Below are 24,542 nucleotides of genomic sequence, written 5' to 3' on the forward strand. Positions count from 1 at the left end.
CCACATTTGACAATTATTTTAGAAATAAGCACATTACCTGTAACTTTAAAGGGTTAGTCCAATAAAACCCCAATACTCTTCCCTCAGTAGTCTGATCAATACACCTCAAGTAACCTGTTTACCTGAAACCTTATTACATACTAATGAGCAAATAACATCATTAAAAACATTAGGCAAATGTACACAGAGTTAGATTTCCCTAAACACCATAAATGAAAAGCAAACTCCAAAAAATTTGGAGTGCAAGAGATGCGTTTTATTGTATGCCCGTTACGATGAGTAACACATTTAGAAATAATAATCCCACATAACAGTGACAATCTTATTTTACAGCGTGTACATCATTTTTTACAGCCACATAAAACACGTATTTCTCTAAGAGATTTCCCAAATTTAACTTTCTGAAGTTTAGAAATATAAAAAAAAATTTATTCTCAAGGAACTGATTCTCATCTGGTGCAAAAAACAAAACATGAACATTATCTGAAACACAAAGCCACAATATAGCATGAAGGTACAATTTATCATGTGAACAGCTGTGTGCAAACATGAAGCAACTAAAAAAGTAAAAAATACACATTATATGCATAACATTTATGAACAGGTTTTTCATTAAATAGCCCTAGACCAGCTCGTTATATTAAGCGCCATTTGATTTGCAGCATGCTAACACAAAGCATTGTTTAAAGGGATGCATATTTTAAATGTATACACTGTAAACTGAAGATCCACCTCCAAACTCTAGTGGCAGCATATTTTTCTGGTTAAATACTGCATATATACTCTCTTACAGATTGAAAATGCATTTTTATAGTATGGTATAGGTTTTTTTTTTAAAAGAATTGATTAAAAGGTGCGATTTTATGTCTATATTGAAAATTTCATATCAGAAGGTAGGGTAATAATCACCCTACCTGTTAAGAACACTGCCCTAAAGAACTTCTAAGTACTCTGAGTTTTAATTTAAAAAAAAAAAATCCTACATTTTTCAACTTTGTTTTTAATATTCTCTTTAGAGAAGATTTTGAAGTAGTGAGAGAAAAAAAATAGCGTTGAATCACAACACTATGAGCTGCATCCATTTTATCTTTAAAAACAGGAAAAAGTCAGATTCAAAGTTAATTTTGTTATATGTGCCATACTGAACAACATTCAACTGTAGTTTCAGATAAAAAAGGGAAATTATATACACACACATCTTTAAACCTAGCACCAGAACACCACCTTTGAGATCATAACATAATCCTATATTTTAAACATCATATCCTGCAATAAAATAGGTTAGCAGCTTTGGAAACCATTAAAAAAATTACTCATTGGACCTAAACTAATAAAGGAAACGAAAAAGTTTCCCAATGAAATGCTTAAAAAAATAACCAACCAAACAAGGGACAACCCCCCCCCCCCAAATTTGACCAGTTCTGGATTTTCATTTCCAGATATGACTTAAAAACGTTATGATCAAGGGACTAATACTCTCCTTTCAAAACTGCACAAGAAGTCAGACTCCCTTGGCAAACAATTTGTAAATAACCCCACTCTGTATCTGAACTGTTTTCATATCTGAGACAAACACTGTTACTGACAAAATGGGTAGCACAATCATATTATTTTTGTCTTCTATAGCTTAGCCATGTGTAATACTACTGATCTGAAGACATTCATCCATCTTTCTGCAAATTTAAGACATTCATCCATCCTTCTGCATTCTATAGTGCTCTTTAGGTTCTGATAAGCAACAATCATAGGGCTATGAGATCCCTGTCAACCCTAATACTTTTAAGACTTTTAATACAAAGAATGTAAAGTTATGATTTAATATCAAGCTTTGAAACCAGGAGAAACAGTTCATGAGAGATTTTTTTTTTTTTCCCCAATTAGGATATCACAGTTTCTAAATTGCTTCCTTCTGGAGATCATATATTACATTATGGCCTCTTTGTGGTGCCTCATTATATGCTGATTTTTTTCAGAGGGTCTACGGAATCCCTTTTTGCAATACTCACACCTGTGTGGGTAGTCTTTTGTGTGTATGGATATTACGTGGCGTTTAAAGCCCGAGGCATCCGTCGTGCTGTACTCACAATACTGGCACTGATAAACCTTCCTCCCACTGTGGGTCTTCATGTGCTTCTTAAGTTCATTTTGTTGCCTAAATCCTCTTTTACATCTTTTGCATTTAAAAGGCAGGTCCTTGGTGTGAACTGAGAGGATGTGCCCGCTAAGTACAAAAGGATCTGAGGTTTTGAAGTCACAGTGCCTACACTGGTGGATCTTTTTACCTTTGTGGGTTTCACTATGCTTTTTGAGCTCCGACGGGCGGTGGAAGCCTTTTTCACAGACCTCACACTTGTGGGGAAAATCCTTGGTGTGAACTGAGATAATGTGTCTCTTCAGGTCACTGGAATTGGTGCTCTTATGGTCACAGTGTGGACACTGGTGAGTCTTATGCCCTTGAAATAACTCCGTGTGCTGCTGCAGTTCTTTCTCATCCGCGAAAGCCTGGGGACAGTGCTCACATTTAAAGGGCAGATCAGTCCCGTGTTTGGTTTTGATGTGAGTTTTCAGGTTGGACTGATCAGCACACCTGAAGACACAGTGCTGACACTGGTATGGCTTTTCCCCCGTGTGGGTCCTCATGTGCTTTTTCAGCTCTGACGGGTGGCGGAATCCTTTCCCGCACTCCACGCACACGTGGGGGAAGTTCTTACTGTGAACAGCGAGCAGGTGTCTGTTGAGTAGTCCCTGCTCTGCAGTTTCATAGTCACAATATTTGCACTTGTGTAGCTTAGGCTCCTTGTCCCTCAGTATTAGCTTATTGGAACTCAAGGGACTTGCTTCTCTGTATCTTCTCGTGTATTCTGTAAACTCGTGGGTTTTATCGACTTTATTTATAAGTTTATGGCTTTCCAGGTGATTGTGGAAACTTACTTTTTTGTTCGTTGTGAAGTCACAGTCTGTACACTGGTATTTCTTCTTAATCATATGATCTGGATGATTCTTCATATGCCTTTTCAAGAATCCTCTGGATTTAAATTTTTTCCCACAAATATGACAAGGGTAAACTGTTAAGGGCTGTCCATCAGGACCTATTATAACAGCTGTTTTTAAACAAACAAAAACAAGTTATGAAGGAAACAAATTTACTGATGAAGAAGTTTTAAAACAGCAGCCAACTGCTGTTCAGATTCATGCACTTACACTTGCAGCAGACACAGAATGGGGTCATTGGTTTAAAAACAACCAATCCACAGCACCTATAGTTTATATGGTTTTGTTTAGAAACTGCTAAAACAGATCAGTAATATCATATGTGCAGTGAACATATCCATGATTTACTTTTTAAAATAGCTTGCAAAACTGAAATGAACTGCATCAGCCCTAGGTGTGCTGGCTTTGAACAGCAAGAACAGCTACATTCTCTGTGCACAGAATTGGAGGGGGGAAGGACACAGGAAATATGCAAATCATCTTTCCTTTTTGAGTTCTGCACCAGCTTAAAAGAAACAAAAGGAATAGTACAGGAGTAAGTGCCACTCCATGACAATACGTATAACCATACAGTGTTTACCTGTTTGCCATTGCCTGGCCTCTCCTCTCCTCCTTTTCTTGGTTTTTTGTTTTAGCACTCTATTAGTGCTAATGCTATCACAAATCTGCAGGTATTGTGTTGCATTACCGTTTTTGTTTTCTAATCGTGTATCCAAGTTATTTCCTAGAAACAAAAATTAGACACCATAAAAAACCTTAAACAACTTTTTCCCTTGGGACTGAAGACTGGAATTGCACAGCAGAATTTCTACTCTTTAAAAAAAATATTGCCTATTCCTCTATAATGAACATATACATAGAAGTGTGCCCACATACAGCACTATCTACCTTTGCTGGCACGAGTCAGGAGTATAATTGCTTAATCACTGCTTAATTTTCAAATATATTCCTTGATTCCTCATACTTCTAAAGACATTAAATTCTTATCAGTTATGCTGGTTGTTGCCTTTTATGTAACTTGGTTTTACTTCTTAACAACTGCATTCTCCCTCTTCTGACTGCAAAACTGCAGATCCTCCCAGCTTCCCCACCCACTCCGATCTAGATCTGTTTTCAGTTCAAAATAATAGAGAAAGACTGTGGAGTCCTTCAACTTTATGGGTCATTTTTTGCTTTCACTGATAAGGGGAGCTGACAGATAAATGTATTTATTTTCAAAGACAGCAAGTTAGTTTTAAAGCTGTCCCAAACACAGTTATATGTTCTTACCTGCCGCTTGACCATCTTCGTATCTTCTGGGTAGTCGTCTTTCATCTCCTGCAGAAAATGGTATTTTAGTCATTATAAGTAAAAATTAAATTTAAAGATGATGGCTTTGAAAGTCTGATAATGGGAGAAAACTAATTTAGCTAACAAGTAACAGCTTAACTCTATCCGAACTCAGATGTGCAGTCCACAATTATTTCAGCATCCTGTAATTATGAGCCCCAGGAGATAAACCCACATCTTTGTCAACAGTTCATAGCCACTCAAGCTGTGTTTGCATGCTCACTATGCTGACTGCCTGTCCTGCTTTTCATAATTAATCTGCTTGTGTCTGCAAACCTTTAACCTCATACATAACCTCAGATACCAATCCAGAACTGAGGTTATCTGAAATCCACAATTTCTTCTCGAGCTGGAAGTACTTTATCTCTCTGGAGTAGAACTGGGCAGATAAGAAGATTTGTACCTTATCAGTTGCTCAGCACTCATTTATATGAGGCACTATGGAGTTCTGGGAGATGGAGAAGTAATCCCTTAAGAGTATGTTCCTCTTTTTAGACTGAAAGCATTTGCCACTATGTGCCAAGGTTCTGTGGTTCTAAACCACTTCATCTGTCCAACCACTGTTCTCAGAAATACTGCACCAATGAATTTTAGCTGACTAACTTTCTTAATTAAAACATAAGGCATGGATGACCTGACAGCCTCTCAATATACATTTAACATGTCAAAATATGAGACAAGAATATGAAATAAAAGAATATTCAGAATTCACAATACATCCTGGCAAGTCTATTTGAAGCATGGCTGCAGAAAACAAATTACCTCTTTACTTTTTGTTTCTAACCTGAAGGACTAACAGGCTTAAAACAGGTACACAAACCAAAATTATCAGGAACATTTTCACACATTTATTCCTACTATTCCCTTTTTAAAGTTATTTCCCCTTCCTTCTAGCTAATGTAAACTACTTAGGGCTATTGTTGTCTGTATAAGATCTAAGCCAACTTAAATCACCATGAAAAACCACACAGTCTGAACCTCTGAGCTGGAATCCAGGATAGTATAAAAATTTTCCTAACATCTTTCCTTTCTGCTTCCTAAGACCCAACATAAAGCAAATCATTCATTATATGCAAGACAATCAATTACTAAAGGAATCTGCAACTGCCTGACAGGCCAGCCATTGGTAAAAAAACACCAGTGTAAAAATGGAATCGATTTCTCTGTGTAAAAGGTCACGAATGATGTTAAAATAACTTTTCACATCATTTCATCAATGCCACTAACTGCTAAAAAACCAGAAGGAGCCGTTTCCAAAACCCCTAGGAGAAGGGGAGAGATTATCATATTTGCACAGGGATTCTGACAGCTGGGAGAAGGTAATGGAAAGGATTTTCAGAAAACAAGCACACAGATTCCTACCGTAAGCAGCAGCCCATGCAACAGGGACAAAAGTTTTATTCACGCCAGAGTCTTCAAGCTGTGTGTCTGGAAGTGATGTAGCTTCTTCTTCACCTACAATAACTTCCATATAAACTTCATCTGCTATTTCAGCACAACCTGGATCAAAGGAGAAGAATAAACATTTAATTATATTCTGCCCCATCTGATTTTTTCCTTCATTTAATTATCGCTCTGACTGATACCCGTTACAAATTACTTTTCTTCCTTTGGCATTTAGAACCACCCCTTCCCTTAGGGGATCATTTATTCAGACATTCCTTAAAGAGAGAAAACACGTATCAATAAATACAAATCCAAACCAAGTACCATCACAGATTCAAACATACAAACTTATAAACTTGTAACTGATGACATTTATTTGCCACTTTGCCAGAGAGCTGATTAAACAAGGCAATTCACAGTATGAAAACAGAAAAATGAGAAATATGACTAACCTCATTAACTTCATCCATGGATATTTTAAATTTAATATAAACAATGAAATGACTGCACACAGTGTGCACAAAGGCATTTATCCACATCACTTTAAAATAATTATAGCCTGCTCTTTATTATTAGGGAAGATGAGCTTAATTTTCTACTTTGGGCTGAAGGATCCTTTAGAAAAATTAAAGAAGTCTTTGAGAATGATACTTATATTGTTGCACAGAACAGCACAAGAGACAAAAACGTTTCTTATTATGCTTACTAATATCTTCATCTTCCTGAGAAGAGTCTTTAACAGCCATGTAAACCATTTTTTCTCGCTGCATTCTGCCAACGCCTCCTTGTTCGATCACTCCAGCTACAGAATGCCCATTGTGGAAGTCACTCTCTGTGACAATTTCTGTCCCTCCTATAACAAAAAAAAGTAGTCAAACACATTAAGTAAACGTAAAAAAAGCTGCTGTGAAGCTTTATTTCAGATTTAAGTATTTTTTTCTTATTTACGAATTTATTTTATAAAACTCAAATATTTTGCCATCTGTCATAAACCCATGCAAGTTGATTACTCCAGGGCAGATAAAGAAGAAGTTCTCTCAGAGTTTCAAGTACAAGACTGAACAATCTCTCCAAGAAGGATCAAGAGCCTTTCAAGCATGCCAGCAGTGCCTCAGGTGCCAATGCACAGGCTCACTGAAAAAAATAACTCCAATTCTAATCTTGCTAAGAACACAGTCTTTAAATTGTCTCAAGATGCAAACAGCTCATTTTTATCCTTCTTCCTCTCCCCAAATGCTATTTACTCACTTTGCAAGAATAGATTCTTAGGTAATTTTTCCTACAAAGACTCTAATGTGTGCATTCCAGACTTGTTACTGGGGATTGAGTAACCTTATACTGGGGTCACATTTCTCAGAACACCTTAGAGCAACCTTATTGTACATTATTTCAACAAGAACATTATCTAGAGAGCCTGGCAAGCAGCACCAAATCAGACAACAGGATTGAAGAGTAAGAGTGGGAAAGCAGGAAATAAGAACAACTGCCCACATGGCCCCACTTGGGGTGACTAAGAAGCTGTGGCCCACTGACTTAAACTTAAGAGAGGCAAAAGAACAAGTTCCAGCCTAGAGTTTGATGTTGAGTCACTGAAGACTGAGTAAAGAAGCTGCAGACCATGAGAGGACAAGTTAACACCTGGAATATCAAAAGTCCTTCTTTGCTACTGAGAGCAGCCCTGATGGAACATGCTCAGCTAGGTGGCTGAGTCCAAATCAAACCCCTTGATCCACCATTCCCTCTGTTTTTTAAGTGGGAGACTTTGCCACACATCCTTGCTACCCAAGCCCAATTTTATAAATTTATACAAATAAACAGACAGCAGTGGAAAGGGATGACACTTTAGCACAGCTCTCCACCTCAACTCCTGTAACAAAAAGATCAAGAGTCAACGTGAATCTTGGGTACTCTTTGGGAAGACTCTCATTCCCATTTCTGTTTTTCTTAATAGTGAGCAGCAAACACACATCACCACCATCAGCTCTTCCAAAGGGGAAGTAGTAACCAGTAATGAATGGGGTAATTCTGCCAGGACTACCTCAGGGCTCTACCAGAAGCACTGAGAGAACCTCACAAGAACATCCCTGATGTAAATTCATAACAGATTCTGACTCTGCTGCTGCTGCATTAGCAGGCTGCACCTCAAGACAAACAACCCATCCTCAGAGGAAGGAACTGTATTTCAAGAGCTGAAATACAGTTTCAGGGCCTGGCAATTCATGCAGGAACTGGCAGATGAAACAAGATGTCACAACAGATAAGAGATGTTAAGATGCTGCTTCTCTACATCCTTTTCCCCATGGTCTCAGAAAGCACATGCTCCTCACAACCTCTTTGTCAAACTTGAAGGGAATTAAGGATCAAATGCTGAAAATCCCAGGGCCTTACAGAAATGCTCACTAACCTTCAACTGAATCACATACTCTCTATTCCAAATAGGATAATAAAATATGTTTTAACTTTGGCAACCTTGTGAAGGATTTGATTAATAGGCTCCAAAATCTACATTATAACATCCTGCAAAGGATACCAGGCAACTCACAAAAGTCTTAACTGCTTCTGAACCTACCCAGAGTGAGAGAAACCGAAATACAACTACCCTATTACTCAGCAGTCTGATCAGCCCTGGAACAATCCTCTTCTGCACTTAACATGAGCTGAAAAAAAATTACTTGTTTCTCAGAGAAGAAAAATAAAGGCATCATAGAGCTAAAAATTTCCTGAAGCAGCAGTTCATGGTACTTGAAAAACAGTACCAGGATTGTTACTAACCAGAGGACTTTGCTGATCTAACCCACAGTTTTGTCTAAAGTTTAAGACTTTAACACCACAGCTCCCAGTCTATGGGAGGTGGAACTCCTTAAATGAGAGGAATCCACTCTATGGGCTCTTCTGTGCTGAGACTTGCAATGTCAGAAAAATGCAGCAGCTGAGAAACAGCTGCAGACATCCATCCACTTCTACATTTGGGCTTTGGTTGCCTGAAAATAAATACTGCTGATCAAAAAAGAACTTGAGACTGTGACACCCAGAATTTACTGCATAAGGGCAACCTCCACAAATGTCAAATTCTACAAAATGTTCCAGGCGTACATGAAATAAAGAGCAACAAACAGAAATACTCTGAAATGCTTTATACTACTGAAGAATAAACAGAATTTAAAAGGTACCTATTTCGACATCATCTTCAGCTTCAGCTTTAAATATGTACACTTTGATAACTTCTGAACCAAACCCATCATCTTTAGCAACATCATCATTCGTCACCTCAGTACTGATTTTCAAGGGAGTGTTTCCTATGTGATCCAATTTTTCTCCAACATCATCCACTGTAAAGACAGGAGAATAATAATGAGGTTCAAACACAGTTTCTACAAGTCAAAGTAATCAGCAGCATGATTTTAACCACTATTATTCCCATGCACAGTAAATGTTTGTATTCATAAATGGCCTTTACAAAATAGTTCATTTCAAGGTAGTGAAGAACTTCCAGAAGTTCAGTGGTCATTTTATTGCAACCCAGAAAACACAGCAAGAATTACAGAATGAAGAACACAAGAGGGAGCTTGTCATCAAAGGGTGTGTGTTACGTGGTTATGTCTGAGCCTGCTACACTTAGAAAGCAAAAATGCATCAGTAAGTTAAACATCAAAACTTACAAATTAACTCTGACTTGCCTGTTACAGTCAGTCTCAAAAAGTTGCACTGCTCTAAGATACTGGTGACTAAAATTCAGTGGCTGATAGACTTATCAAGAGTGATGACCCTGAGAATATTCCCAGTGAAAGAACTGTGCATCAAAAACTTGACCACATCTTCACCACAGAAGAAATTACTATGTTAACCACTTTATCACTTGAAAACATATACATTAACAAGGATTACTGTGTAATATACAGCTGATTAAAAGATGTGAAAATAAATCCACCCACTACTATGTGAAATTGACTTCTCATTATTTCTGGCTGTAACTGAGTCACTCTGATTATTTGGTTTATATAAACAAAATGTTCATTTTATTTATATATAAAAAATTATATGCTATTGAAAGTGTAGAAAGAACACAATTTGGGGAAAAAAGGTATTCACAAAGGTACATATATACCAAATTGCCAGTAGAGAGGCCACTGAAATAAGCATCTTTCTGACACATGTATTGCCACCACACTTCTCTCTATGGATAAAATTAGCTCCTGTGCAGATGGTCAACACCAAACTGCAAAAATGACCCACTAAAGTCCTCTAAACTAAGAAAAATTCCACAAAATGTAGACAAAATCTGATTTTAATGCATTCCAGGGAAGACTCAATTTACTACTTACATTAAAAACTCAAATATATGCATACTAGGTAAAAAAAAAAAAGTCAGTATCATTACAATTATTATTCAAGTGACAGAAATGTTTCATGACTCAGGATGGAGCCTGCTCTTTTCTTAACATTCCAGGCAGCCAAGGTGCTTCAGGTCCAGAACCTGCTAGAAAAGGAGCCTGTCCATTTCCTGTGGGAAATCAGCAATCCCAAACTGAGCTCTTCCCACTCTCAGACAGGATTCCACAGAAACACCTATCCCAACTTTTCATCTCCACACTGGGGAAACTTATTCCTGCTTGACAAATCTTGGATTGCAGTAGAACAGTAAAGCAGTTAAGGAAAACAGAACTAGATATACTGTAGTTAAGTATGTTTAGAACCTCTGTAAATGACAAATTTTGATGAAAACAAAAGAGAAAACTAAAAAAATTCTGTGTTTTAGCTGTTTCTTTTTGTAAATTAAATCACATTGCTGAAAAAATATCAAATTTGGATCAGTAGAAAAGAATTTGAGTTTCCTCAGGGAAAGAGTTCTTAGGTTTTTATTAAAAATGTTCTAAATTTCTATTAAAATTGATGCCAGCAACATCAACACCTTCATCTGTCAAAACCTGACCTGTTACCTTGCAGGACAATGAAAACAGTGAGAGTATGAACACCACAGAGGGGAAAGCTCCAGAAGAGAAGATGGCCTAGTCCTTTGGCACTGAAGTTTCCCAGCATCAGGTTATTAGAACATCTTTATATCCAGTCTAGGAGTGTAACTGCATCTGCTAATTGAATTTTTTTATGCTGCCAGGCTGGAGTTATTAGAAGAGAAGATTATGCATCCTCTACTAACAGTAAAAGGGGAGATGCTAAAAAGATACTTATCTTGGAATAGATCTTTCCATTCAGATACTATATTCTAATTTATAAAAGACCATTTTTCTCTCTGCATGGCTTTTAACATTTATGGAAGTTTCTTATCCAAATTCTTCAAAATTATGCACACTCTTAATTTTAGTACAGGGAAAATTTCCACTGCATGTAGGAGTCTTTGAAGGACTGGAGCTAACCAGTAGTATAGGGCAGAAGTGCTTATATATAAAGTTATAGGACTAGACATGCTGCCAAAATGCAGAAAAGATAGTTAAAGACTGAAGAAATCACTACTTCTAAGCTGTTAATCTAAGTTTAGAACGGGTAGGTGGTAGTAAAGTTATTCTAAAATCTGCAACTCAAGCAACATCAACTTTTTTAAACCCATTACAAACATTATGTATGAAGAGTTTAACACAGAAAATAAGCACATCAGTACAGGAAAGTTAATTAACAACTTCCTACATAATCACATATATGAGAAGGAGTTTTCTGAAGGGCAAATGATTCAAATTATTTAACTAATATTGAGTGACAGTGACAGTACACCACTGTGGTGAAATCAGAATAAACACATAAATCTAAAAGATTAGTTGCCTTATCTTTACATCATTTCCAATACAACAAAGATTATATAAAGAAAAAAATAGTTTTTCCTTTTCTATATTTTTATAAGAAATTTTCAGCCAAAGTAAAATATATAATGTATGCTAATTCAAGTAAAGCCCCCAAATTTTGTTCTTTTAAAAAATAGGGAGCCCTCTCTTAGAGTGGCAAACTTAGAACATTATTTTTAAAAGCAGTGTTAGTCCTACACCATCATCCACCCTGTGTTTTTTCAGAGCTTCAGTCTCTACAATTTAAGCTGAAGTAATGGAAACACAGCAGGAAGCTTGTCTGTCCAGGGCCTCTGGAACCACTTTTCTAAAAAAGCAGATGTGAAATATAACAAAATTTGAAAAAGATAAAGTGGACTGAGAAAATGATACTGATACAGACTGTCATTTGTAAGATGTTGTTTTCTGAGACTTCAACAACAAACGACACTGAATCAGCAATTGCTATTGATGAAATTGCTGTCTTTTAGGAAGTAAATTTCATGGTTTCAATCTACTTTTTAAACACATAAGATAAGTGGAAAACAATCAACACAGCAGGAAACATCATCTTTATCAAGTTCCAAAAAATCAGGACTTTGTTTTTTTTAAATAGAACGTGAAAAGTATTCTATTGTCTATGTAACATGACCCAAATCACAGACTGCTAAGCCATCAGTGCTAAATCATCTGATGCCTTTTCCCAGTGACAGTTCTCAGGAACAGGAATGCTTACTTTATGTCAATGGAATATGAAAGTCTCTTCCAGATCTGACTCATCCACCAGAAGCACTACATATTAATATCTCGTCACTTAAAATTAACTGAAAAAACACAACAGAGAACCTTCATAAATATATATGCTGAATCCTCCTGATTAAACAAGGTTTAAAGGAAAACTCAGCACACTTCCAACTTTAAACTTACCTTACTTTGCTGTTTTCAGGTGTGTGATGTCCAGATTCACCGTGGATTGCCAGCTCCCAATTCATGTGATGCCTCAGCACGCACTATGCTGGTGATATCACACCCACCATAGGAGCCCAGAGGGATAACATGAGGGCAAGATAAGTCCCGTGGTTTTACAATTGTTTTTTTCCTATTTTTCTAATGTCTGCTCTACTTATTTGATATTCCATAGGTTACAATAGCGGAGTATTAATATTAAACTGTTCAGCAAACGATGGCAACACTGTATTGTCATACACTAAAAAGGAGGTGGTGGTGGAACAGTACCTTACCCCTAAAGGCCAACAGCTCCAGTGTTGTTCTGAGGTGGGTATGAGGTCACCAACATAGTGCATGCAGGGCCAGCACACGGATCGGGGGCTGGCAATCCGCTGTGGGTCTGAATATCGCAAACCTGAAAAACAAAAGAGGGGATGCTTTCAGCTCCAGGCATGCCAACTCCTCCCTGGCAACATGGGATCTACTGTTCAGAACTTGGTGTTCATCATCACACCCTCTGCATTCAGCCTGCACTGAACTCCTGTCCCACGAGTCCCTTTTAAACAGGAGATCTGACACAAAGATTCCACGCCCCGTGGAACACCTTATGAAGGGATCAAAAAATGATTCTCCACTCTCAGGCCTCTCGAGTCTGGGTTTTGAAAAGCTGAACTCATCTGCACTGGTGGTGAAAATTTTCTAGTGAAAAATTCCCATTGCAAAACCATAGTTTATAGAACTACCATGGGAAACTTGTTTTCCAAATAGTATTTACACAAAAATGTAATTACCAGGGGGACATAAAAGATCTACGTGGGAATGCTGTCTTAAAATGGTGAAGAAACACCTTTCAGTGTATTTGAAATGTAACTCCCAGCAAAGGAATAAGGTAAGTTAAAATTCTACCTTCAGCTCAGCTTCACACCCTAACCTGTGGTACTCTGTAAGTTCCCAAAACGTGTTCCAGAGAATAGGTGGAGGTATTCCTCCCACCCCCTTTTTTGATGTTAAATTTAATGAAAAGCCAGCTCAGTATTTTGAAGATCTTTAAATATATGGGTTTGATGTAATTCATGTTATAAAGGAGTTCAACTCTATATACACCCCAAAAGCAAGATCATAAAATTAACTTTCTGCAATATTTACTGAACATTTAATATGACAATTTAAAAATATGAGTGAATAAAAAGGGTTTTAAAATGCTTGACAAAGTAAGGCATTCATCTGTTCTACACAACAGATTATCCTCATACACATAAATAAATTCAAGGCTAATTTAAAAGCATTAAAAACAAAAGAAAAATTAACAACTAAGTAAGACTGATTAATTTTTGCAGAAAAAAATAAATCAATAGCAGATACTTTGTTGGGTCAAGCTGGCACATCCAGCATAATACAACCCCAAAATTTGTCAGAGGCAAGAAAATGCCTTAATTATCTAAAATGATTACTTCAAACAAAACTCCAGATTAGTAATAAAGCTTCCAACTGTGATTATTCAGGCACATCATGATTATATATATGAAAATATAATTTTCTGAAAACTTGTCTCAAACTGCCTTTGAAACACAGCAAAAGCCCTGGGCAGGCTTGAGAACAGCTGACAAAACTCTAAATGTCTCAGACCCAGTGGGATCATCAGGCAACTGTTCCTGAAAGGGCAAGATGCTCTGCTCAGAGTGCAGGGATCATCATTATCAACCACACTTATCCTAGGAGGAATTCCCAAGGTGACTTTACTTACAACCACAAAGGTGCAGTTGGAAACATGGCAGTTACAGAATACAACTCATGGTAAGCACTCTGTCAGAAAGGAGGAATGTTTCCAATGAAACAACTGACTGCAAAATTGGGGTTCTTTAGTTACAAACACACAGGAGCTTTTCTGCTGTCTTAATAATTTGTTTTTTGACTGAGGTTTGGGGTTTTTTTTTAATTCTTTTTTCCAATTTTGACTTCTATCTGTGACACATGGCATGACAGTAGTGACAGGAAAATACAAAAATCATTGCTGTCCATCCTATACTGAGCAAAAAGAAATACCAAAAATGTATTTTGCATAAGGCACATACATGCTACAAAACACTGAAATCCTTATAATCCCCAACCAGTCATGTCCTCTGTCTTGAAATTTTTAATAAGTGCAGCTTGCTGTGAACAGATTGACACTTTGACACACTTGGCACTGCCATTCTTGTTAACATATTGCTTCTGACTAAATAAAATCTGTTTTGACCTTCTCACATTTCAGTAACTAATCAGTAGTAAAAAACCCAAGATGAACTATCATACATTTTATCAAATTTGTGTAACAATAAAACCTGATGTCTTTAGTAGAATTTAAGCACTGAAGAAATGTAGTATATCTAGGGGTCCTGTCTCAGTAGCTCTCACTCAACAAGTAGTATAGCACCACAGAGTTTCCTCAGAGTTGAATGCTGCATGGAAACTGCAATGGGCAGCCCAGTGCTAGGGAGCCAATCCATTAATACACACACCACCTAAACCTTCAGGTCAGCCCAGAACAGCATGCCACCCGATGAAATGCCTAGTATAAAGTTTAATACAGCTAAATAAACAATGCTTTGTGGAAATATAAGAGAAAAATCACATGAGGCAGGTATCTTAAATCCTTTGTTGGATCCTACTGATTAAAGCCAACACTTGATTTTTACACGAATCTAAGGAACCTGGTATTGTACCTTGGTATTTAAATAAAATTATCATACTAAAAATATATATGGAATGTTTTACTTTCCAATGTTTTTTTTTTTAATTTTCTGGAATATCTAGTTGCAGAAATACAAGCATACACATGTTCATTCACTCAACAGCATGAATTCTCTTTCTTGCTGTATCAGTGATAATGGATTTTTCCTCATGAAATCCCCAAATCCAGACACCAAGGATTAACTGGGCAGCAGGCTACATTTGAGAGTTCCAGTACAGAATGCAGCAAGAGTCCAGCTATAGTAACTTCTCCCCACCAGACCACTTCTACTTCAGATAATCTCCTGTTTATATCTACCTTTATGTAACTTACAAGATATCATTAAGTAGTCTTCAGAGGTACTCTTGCCATCTTCATCATCTTCTGTTTTTATAGTCACTGTGGAGCCAGGAACTGTACCAGCTGCTTGAATGACTGCTTCAGAATCCGAGTTTGTTACAAGAACTTCTTCTGACACCATTGTAGGTGAGTTGGCTCCTGAGACAGAGTCTTGGACCACATGCTCCAGCTGTCCCTCGGGCCCCGTCACCAGGTCAGCCACAAAAACCTGATCAGGAACCCGAACGGTTTCTGTTATGAGGTCAGAAGTCAAAACATGATCACTGGTGTCTAAAGCTTCTTCAATAGCAACATCAGTTTCCAAAACAGAATCGGGAACAATGACACCTTCTGTTACAACATCAGTTTCAGTGATGATGTCAGGTCCTTGGACAACTTCAGCTGCTAAGCCATGATCGAGGGTTATTCCGTCATCGGTAACAACATCAGACACCAGGACAGCTTCAGGGACTGATACAACAATGTGGTCTCCATCAATATGAGCAGTGCCAGCCATCCCAGCCACTAGGGAACAATTACGAATGAGAAGTGTTAGAATTCTGGCATTAGCAATCACTTTACCTAAGGAATGGAACGAGTGTATAGGTAACTTAACACAGAGGTACAGATCTCTCACTTTCCTCAACCCACATTTCACACTCCACCTGATGAACAAAACCCAAAGCAGCTTCTGCTACTTAAGTCAGGAAAAACAAAACATGCTCCTTCTTTAAAGCCATGGAGTTACGGAGTTTGCCCAAAATTTAGGTTCTGCAACGCTGATACGTTAAAAAACTGCAGGCCAGTTTGCAACTTCATGGGTTTTTTAAATCCCAGTTAGAAAATGTTGATTATAGCAGCAATCTGACCCTCTGCAGAATTCCTGCATGATCCTGGCAGTGTGGTAACAACACATGAAGGGCTGTTACAATAACAGTATTCTCATCTCCTAGAGTGTATGGACCTTGATAAAAAAAAATACTCAGTCATACACTGGATTTATAGTCCAATTTCCAATAACTTGCATGTTTCAGGGAATGGCCAGAAGCAGAAACCTGGTTTTCATTACCAGACTTGACTGGCCACTGCAGACTGCTTTTTCATATATAAAACAAGAATGCACAGGGAATTATTTTAATACACACAAACCAGCACTGTATTCCTAATAAATAAAACACCCAAGAAAATGGTTCTTCTCAGAATGAAAAAAAATAAATTAATTACTGAGCACTGTAATGCAAATGCAATTATTTCAGTACACTCTCAGGGATATTAACTCATGTTAGGACAAACCATGGTTCTCCCCAATACTCAAGAAGGTCATCTCCTATCATAATGCAGAAGTGGAGACCCACAATGAAGAGTGGAGATGGTTTGCTGTCCTTTCTCTTAACCTTCAAAATTGCTGAGGTTACTCAGCACTGTCACCAAAAGAAACAGAATTCATTGAAAAAAAGAGTAAGTCAAACCAGAAACAAGTTTTCTTACATCTCTTCAGTCCCAGGACTTAGGTCTTTAACAGAAGACTTCTAAGCACATGAGAGCATGCAGATTTAGCTACATATCTAAATTGCTGTCTATGCAATAAGTTATCCATTGTCACACAAAATTATTATTCTCCATCACTTTCTGAAATACCCTAGAGGAAAACTGCAGGCAGTAATCAAGGGGAGCACACAAAAGCTCAGATGTTGTTTACATCTTCTGTGTTTTAGTGATGAAACAACCAGACAGTGCTATTTCAAGCTGAAGCCCATGCAGCACAGAACTGCTGGACACCAGATGACATTTTCTGCCTCATCTAGGGCTACAGACCTAATTTATTTTTTTTTCCTTCAGAGTTACTTCAATATTTTGGAGTAAGTGACCATTTCATGATCAGCAGCCCAAGTATACAAAGACATATTACACACCATCTTAAATTTTGAATTTTCCTAAACAACTCATGCAAATAGCACTTTCATATTATTGAACTCTACATCTTTGTATGGTTTATAAACATCCAACAAAACCATGAAAAACAGTCTTGAATGTATTGGTTATTTGAATAATTAAAATGTTTACCGAAATCCTGCATAATCATAGTGTGAGGCATTTTGGGTTCCTGTGTTTGCAATCCAAGACTTCCACCACCTGGATCCATATTCAGCTAAGTTCATTCACAAATAACTGCAATAAAACAAAATTAGAGTTTATGTTGAACAGCTTTATTGTGAGCTTTATTGTGTAGTTTTACTACACTCATCTGTCACACTGGCAAATAATAATAATAAAAAAAAGTAGATATCCAAAACTTGAAGAAAAAACATGCAATATATCACACAATTCACTTCATTTTATTCTTCTGGGTTTCTCTGGTGGTTTTTGTTTGTTTTGTTCTTTTTTAACCTAAAATCCCGAAAGTGTTTCCATACAAAATCCTATAGTAATCAAAAGAATTACAGTGAAACCAAACAAATCATTAATTCTTGGTTAGGACTTTTATTTTTTTTTTTTATGTCTTTGGTTCCTGCCTGGCCTAGAACAGTTCTGTTTATACTCTGTAGAATGTAACCAGTGACCTTCAGCACTCAGAGGTACAGACTCCAACATTATTTTCTGGTGTAGTAAACACAAGAAATGCCTAAACCTTCAATTTCTCAACTAAATTTTTTTTTTTATGAGACTCTCTCCACAGGTAACAGCTGACTGGCAGCAAGGACCTCACCTGCACCATTAGTGTCACTGGGCTACAGTAACAGAACAAAACAGCTCATGTTAGCATGCAACTGAACTGATTACCTAGAAGCAGAAATTTTTTCAAGAAGCAAGTTAATTTTGCCTTAAAGAACCCACAGCTAACTGTCTGTGGAAGCAAGAAGTACAATATATTAGTGGCTAAGCACAAAGAAGTCACCTTTGCTCTGTCCCTGTCTATGTATGTAGAGAATTGTACCAGGAGTAACAATTTTTCAGACTCTTTGACAATCTTGCATCTATCAGGTAATTCAAAAGAAATTTTAATGCATAAATCTAAATGAACATCATGGTTAATTATAGGTAAGTTTTGAAAAAGCTTCCTAGTGCACATTTATGAGGACATATGAGATGATTTTCTCCTCCTGGGGCTGCAGGAACCTTTCTGTATCATTAAAAAAGTCTGACAAAAGGTCTGGTAGGAAATGCAATCAGCCCTCAGCTAGATTTGCATGCACAGTGCACAACTACCCCTTGTAACAGGCAGCAGCTAAGCATAAGAAAGGCCAACTTCTTTCAACATCTCCACTGCCATGAGATTACTGAAGAAACAACAGAGCTCAACAGACTTCTGTGCTGACACCTCTATCCACCACTCCAGTGTCAGGCTGCATTACCCATATTGCTTGACATTTTATTTCAAAACTGTCAGGTTATTCTGGAAATCTTATCTTTCAACACTGTCCCTTCTGTGCTGCCTCATTTCTGGGAAAAATCTCATTTTCTGCTGCCAGGGAAAAGCTGATTCTAGGCAGCTATCTGAAATATCCCTCTGATAGCAAACTGGTCCTTTAAAGCTTCTGACTGAACAAACCCATCAGCTCCCTGTAAGCTTCCTCCTGTTCTCCTTCACTCTTATGTCTTTAGCTTGTTTTTCTCTCTTTCCTTTTGTTTCTGACAATTGCTTTGGCTCTTCTAATTTCTCTTAATGGTTAAATGCTCCAGTTTCCCAAATTCTCTTCTGTCAGACTTGCCCATTTCCCTCAAAAAACCCAAATTACTCCAGTTTCTCCAACCTTGCCACAAGGCCTTGTCAGTTGTACCATGAGTTTTACTTCTGGGATTCTGGCATCATCAGAACACAATTACATCCACACATGGCAGAGTAAATGTTGAGCTTCTCACTAAACAGTTTCCCCAAGATCTGCATTTCTGGTACCACACCTGCCTGGAGGATGCTGAGTCTCTTTAATGAGGCTCAGCTACACAAATTTACTTTCAGAGAAAGAATGTAACATTTCTTTGACAGAAAGTTTCCATAAAAGGAAAGAGAGAAGATAAATCACCATCCCTCCAGGTCACTTGTCTTACTACCAGGAGCTAAGGTGAGGATTTTCAATTCTCATGCAGTTTGCTGTGAACTAAATGACTTCTAAGCAAAGTCTCAGTGCAGATGAGGTGACTCAGTAGATGCAGCTAGAGGAACAGAGAACCAGGCTACAGAACAAGACCAACCTCGAGCTTCACAAATCTCTGCTGCACAACACCAAAATCTTCTACTTTCCTGGCCTCTTGTATCCAAGAATCAGAAATAAGTGACAGTATCATACAAAAAATGAGGTGAGGGAAGTGAATGCAGAATAAGAGCAGCAAGCAGCCCACGATGATGACAATTTCAAGAAAAACCACCAAAAACCCTGAGAGGTTCCAACTTAACCAAACATTGGTATCACTTCGTGCCACCAGCATCCTTCCAACAATTCCTCCCTGTACTATTTGCTCAAACCTCCTTCTCTCAAGTTGTCTTTAAAACTCCAGTAGCAACCCTCAGGCTTGACAATAACACAACATTCTTCTTGCAGAGCTACAACAATTCCTCAGTGTTTCCTGATGGTGCTTGAAGAGAGTTAAGCCCACAGGACAGACAGTGTTATAAAAACACAAGTTACACATGACCCATGAGGAAAGGAGTCAAGGATTTAACTGACCCAATTCCACCCATACAATCAAATTTCAGTGTAGTTTTAAGTTTTATCTCCAAAATCAGGTTCTTTCACCATTATAAGAATTACAAAGCAGTGTCAGAGGAGTAATGCAGTGTTCTATTTCTCCTAAATTACAGCTACAGCCATCTGAAATTCTTAGGGTAGGTAACAAATACTTGCTAGTACAAAATAAGATACAGCTCTAGAACACAAATGACTAATTTAATACAGCAATTTCAGAATTAATGCAACACTGCAATTTCCTGACCACTGCCTTTACACTCAGATAATCCTTCTTTTTAATGTAAATGGCTTTGAAAAATTATCTTAAATTATATCAGTCTGAGATTACAGGAAGCATATGTTAGGCTTTTTTTTCCTTCTCCATAAGCAATTTCACTTCTGTTCAATTACATAATTAATGCCCAATATATTACATACTGTGCTACATATGAAATCCAATGCAAAGGAAGATTATAATTTTAATTAAACTTAAAATTTCTGCAAGGAAAGCAAATTATCACTAAAAGAAGTACTTTCTCATTAGCTAACAGGGCTATAAAAACTGCCAGAGTTAGGGGATGGCACCTTCTGTGCACATAGTACTGAGCACCTTAAACTTCCACCAAAAACAGAGCTCAGTGATGTCACACCAGAAATTTTTCTTTTTTTTTTTTTTAAAATCTATTTTTGGGTCTTAAAGGAATGCAGTGACAGCAGGAAACCCCCTCCCTGCTAAAGCTGGAACAATGAACAACAGATAAGGCCACAGACCAATTTCATCTTAGAGAAGTAGCCCCCTCAGATGTTTAGACAAGAAAGGGACAATTCTGTATGCTGCCATAATCCTGAACTTATCCCTACCTCTCTGGCCTCTAACTATTAAGATCTCAAGGTTTTCCTCTCAATTCCTCTTCTTTCTGTATTTAGAAGACTGCGAGAATGCTTTATTAGCATCAGCCAATAAAACAGTATGACAACATTCCTTTAATATTGTCATTGATTTTTTTCTTTTACAGCATGCTATCTTGCACCAGGAATACACCACCATCAAACACCAAAATGAAGAATTTTAATTACATGTAAAATGAGACTCCCAGGAAAGTCCCTCAAGGATATTTTTTTTAAAGTATGTAAGCATCTGACACTATTTTGCTTTTAAAAAAAAGTGTATTCTCCACCTAGCTAGCTTCTGGAGAAGGTTGATTTTAACCTATTTCAGTTCTTTCTGCCACAGTTCTTCCTTTGGCAGGGTGTAGCTGTGACCAAGCAATGAATTTCAGAGTAAAAAAAGGGGATATGACATCTCTGTCTGCAGGCAAGAACACTCCTACAAACCACTACTGTAAACTGTATTTTTTAAAACCCAAGGTAATGGTTGGCAGTTAGGGTCTGCCTAAGAACACCTAATAGCAACCCTCAGCTGAAAAACAGGCCAAGGTCCTTATGAGCATCACTCTGTGTATGTACCTTGATTTCTATTCCCATAAAAAAGCCATAAAATAACCAGTAATATTTTGATTTTGAGAAAACTTTCAAAAAACACCCTAAATTGAGAGATGTTAAAATCATTTTAAAAAGAGGGAAAAAAAATTACTGCCTCAGCACTTCTATCAGGAGAAAAGAGGGTGTCAGTCCTGTACCCAGAGGTACAAGGAAGCCCCCAATCAACGTGCCAACTCCCAGGCACTGTTAAAAAATTTTAATAACAAAAAATTTCTACAAAATGGTCACTACCACTTAATAAATCTACATAAATAAAGAGGATGCATCTGCTACATCCACAGCAGTGTGGTCCTGCTAAGGCTGAGCATCTCCCCAGTCTACACCTGTCCTTATTCCCAATATGTTCAGGTGATACATTTTCACATCAAGCACATTCACAAGGTCAGCCCTCAAGCACTCCTTTAAAACAGTGGATTTCTCCTCGATAATATTTACGCCTTGCTTACCCATAATAAAACCACAACATCACACTCTGACAGGAGTGGCAGATGCTCAGGAGCTGCATGTGACATTTTGATGTAACCAGAATGACCGGGCTCAGATACAGAGCAAGGCAACACAACAAATAAACTCATTCAGAGCTGTAAAAACCAAACCAGGTATTTCCTAATCCTCTCTTTAACACTCAAATTCCTTAGGAACACGAGAGAGTTATCCTCCTATGAAGACAGTTCAGGATTTGGGGTCGTTTGGGGTTTTTTTCACCCTCATTTCAAACGCAGCATCAATAGTAATGCAGTGAGCCCTATCCTGCTTCCGCAGAGACCTAAGCAGAAGACAATTCCCAAAACATCGCTCAGAGTAACACAAACCCCTGGCGGAAGGCGACCGGGTATGAAAAACTTCACATCTCCATTTCAAAGTCCTTTATTGCAGCCAGCCATCGAGCTAAACCCCCTTAAAACGGCATTTAAAAAATAAATAAAAATAAAATAACACCAGCGGACGAGATTTGCCTATGAACGCCTGGACACGCGCTATGAGGCTCCCCCCCCAAAAAAAAGTGTCACCTCCCTAGCAGGAACAAAACTTCCCGGCACCGCAGGGCCGGGTCACGGCTCGGGGGCTGCGCGGCCGCGGAGGAGCGCGGCGGTCCCGCGCGTGCTCGCGGTGCGGGGGCGCGGGCGGCGGGAGCGCGGCGGGGCGGCGGAGCCCTCAGCGCCGGCCCGGCTGCCTCAACCCGGAGACGGGCGGGCAGCGGTCGCCGAAGTCCCGTTCCCCGTGGCTTAAGCGGACGCGAAGGAGCCGGAGGACGGAGGGCGGGGAGGCGGCGGAGGGAGGAGCGGGAGGGCCCAGACAAAGGAGCGCGGGGACCGCCGCCCGCAGCGGGGACGCGGCCGCCGCACTCCCCCCCCTCCTGATGTTCCCCTCGGCGCAGCGGTCCCGTTTGTCTGTCCCGAGCCGCCGCCGGGCTCCTTCCCCGCCGCAGCCGGGAGTACCGCGGCGGCCGCAGAACGGAGAGGCGGGGATAACCCCGGTCCCGGCGGCGGCGCGACGGCCCGCGGAGCCGCAGCCTTCCCCGCCCCGCCGGCCGACATCTTGTTTTCCGCCATTTTCTGGCCGCCCCGAAAAGGCCCCTCAGCCGCAGGGCCCGACGCCGACTCCCGCCCGCGCCCGCTCGGCGCGGCAGCGCCCGGTGGCTGCGGAGAACCGCCGACCCACCCCGGCCCGGCCGCGGCCCGACGTCCCGCAAGCGGCGGCGGGGCCAGGCCTCGGGCGCGGCCTGCGGTGGTGAGGCCTAAACCGCCTCCATTGTCCCCGTGTCCCGCCGGCCCGGCTCCGGCGCCTCGGCTCACCTGTGCGGGTCCCCGCGCCGCGGGGCTGGGACCCCGGGGGAGGAGTGTCGGGGGCCGCAGGACTCCGCCGCCGCCGCCACCGGGGCCGGGGCATTCGGGTCCTCCGGGGCCGGGCCTGCACCAATCACAGCCCGGGTTGGGTCGGGTTGGGTTGGGCCGGGCCGGGCCGGGCGGCGGAGCGCCAGAGCGCGCGGCCTGCTCCGCTCCCCTCCCCTCCCCCCCCCTGCGCCGCCGCCGCCGCCGCCACCGCCGCTCTCGGCCCCGCGGCGGCCGCCGCACGTCAGCGCGCGCCGAGCAGGCGCACCCGCAGCCGCGAGGCCGCTGCCCTCAGAGCTTCTGCCCGCCCGCCCAGCGCGCGTGTGCGGGCGGCACCGGGACAGACCCCGCAACAGGGGCGAAGCCCGCACCAACCCCCTCACGGGACAGACCCCACAACACCTCTCTCAAGGGACAGACCCCGCACACCCCCATCCCTCAACAAGGGACAGACCCCGCAACAGGGACAGACCCCACAACACCTCTCTCAAGGGACAGACCCCGCACACACACGTCCCTGCAGGGACAGACCTCACAACAGGGACAGACCCCGCACCCCCCACCCCCCAAGGGACAAACACCCCCGCACCGCTGGTGGACCCGGAGCGCTGGTCAGGGCCATTATTGTACAGTTCCCGGACACTAAATACACGGGTTTCAGGATTTAAAATACATTGTTGCAGTGTTCCCAGTCTCAAGAACATAATTAACAGAAGAACAATTAAAAACGCGATGCTGAAGTAACTGCTGGCATATACTACAGCATTTTTTAGCAGTTTTTTCTTCATTTTGGGGATGTTCTGTGTGCATAGCTGAAGCTCTGTGCTCTCTCACTTACTTGCTGGTAGGGCCAACAACAAAGAATCCAGACAAATGCCCAACTCTGCCAGGGAAGCACCAGCAGTTCTTCCCTTTGTCTGAATCAGGGAACTCCCAGAAACTGATCTTTGTTTCTGAAAGATTTGTGTTATGTTTGAAAATTTGAAATTCATTTTGTCCATGGCCAGTGGGGTTCAGCTTCTGGAATGTCTACCAGGGACATGGCATTTGTGACACCCTACAGACCACC

General features: G+C 40.1%; 1 protein-coding gene across 3 annotated transcripts; it reads right to left on the reverse strand.

Moving 5' to 3' along the window:
* Window positions 1-234: 234 nt before the first annotated feature.
* ZNF711 (zinc finger protein 711) lies at window positions 235-23,543 on the reverse strand. Of its 3 annotated transcripts, none has more exons than XM_030449130.1 (9): window positions 23,438-23,543; window positions 17,539-17,643; window positions 15,469-15,999; window positions 8,877-9,035; window positions 6,413-6,559; window positions 5,683-5,820; window positions 4,261-4,308; window positions 3,680-3,715; window positions 235-3,101 (listed from the first exon to the last, which is right to left on the reverse strand). In XM_030449130.1, the coding sequence occupies exons 2-9, from the start codon at window positions 17,615-17,617 to the stop codon at window positions 1,924-1,926; spliced, it is 2,316 nt and encodes a 771-aa protein (XP_030304990.1). In that variant the 5' UTR covers window positions 17,618-17,643; window positions 23,438-23,543; the 3' UTR covers window positions 235-1,923. The 3 variants fall into 3 exon arrangements, with proteins under 3 accessions (XP_030304990.1, XP_030304989.1, XP_030304991.1); XM_030449129.1 differs by having other exon boundaries at window positions 3,572-3,715; XM_030449131.1 differs by lacking the exons at window positions 15,469-15,999; window positions 17,539-17,643; window positions 23,438-23,543 and adding exons at window positions 12,214-12,301; window positions 12,405-12,593 and having other exon boundaries at window positions 3,572-3,715.
* Between the last annotated feature and the right edge of the window lie 999 nt (window positions 23,544-24,542).

The sequence above is a fragment of the Calypte anna genome, chromosome 4, assembly GCF_003957555.1.
Source record: "Calypte anna isolate BGI_N300 chromosome 4, bCalAnn1_v1.p, whole genome shotgun sequence".
NCBI lineage: Eukaryota > Metazoa > Chordata > Aves > Apodiformes > Trochilidae > Calypte > Calypte anna.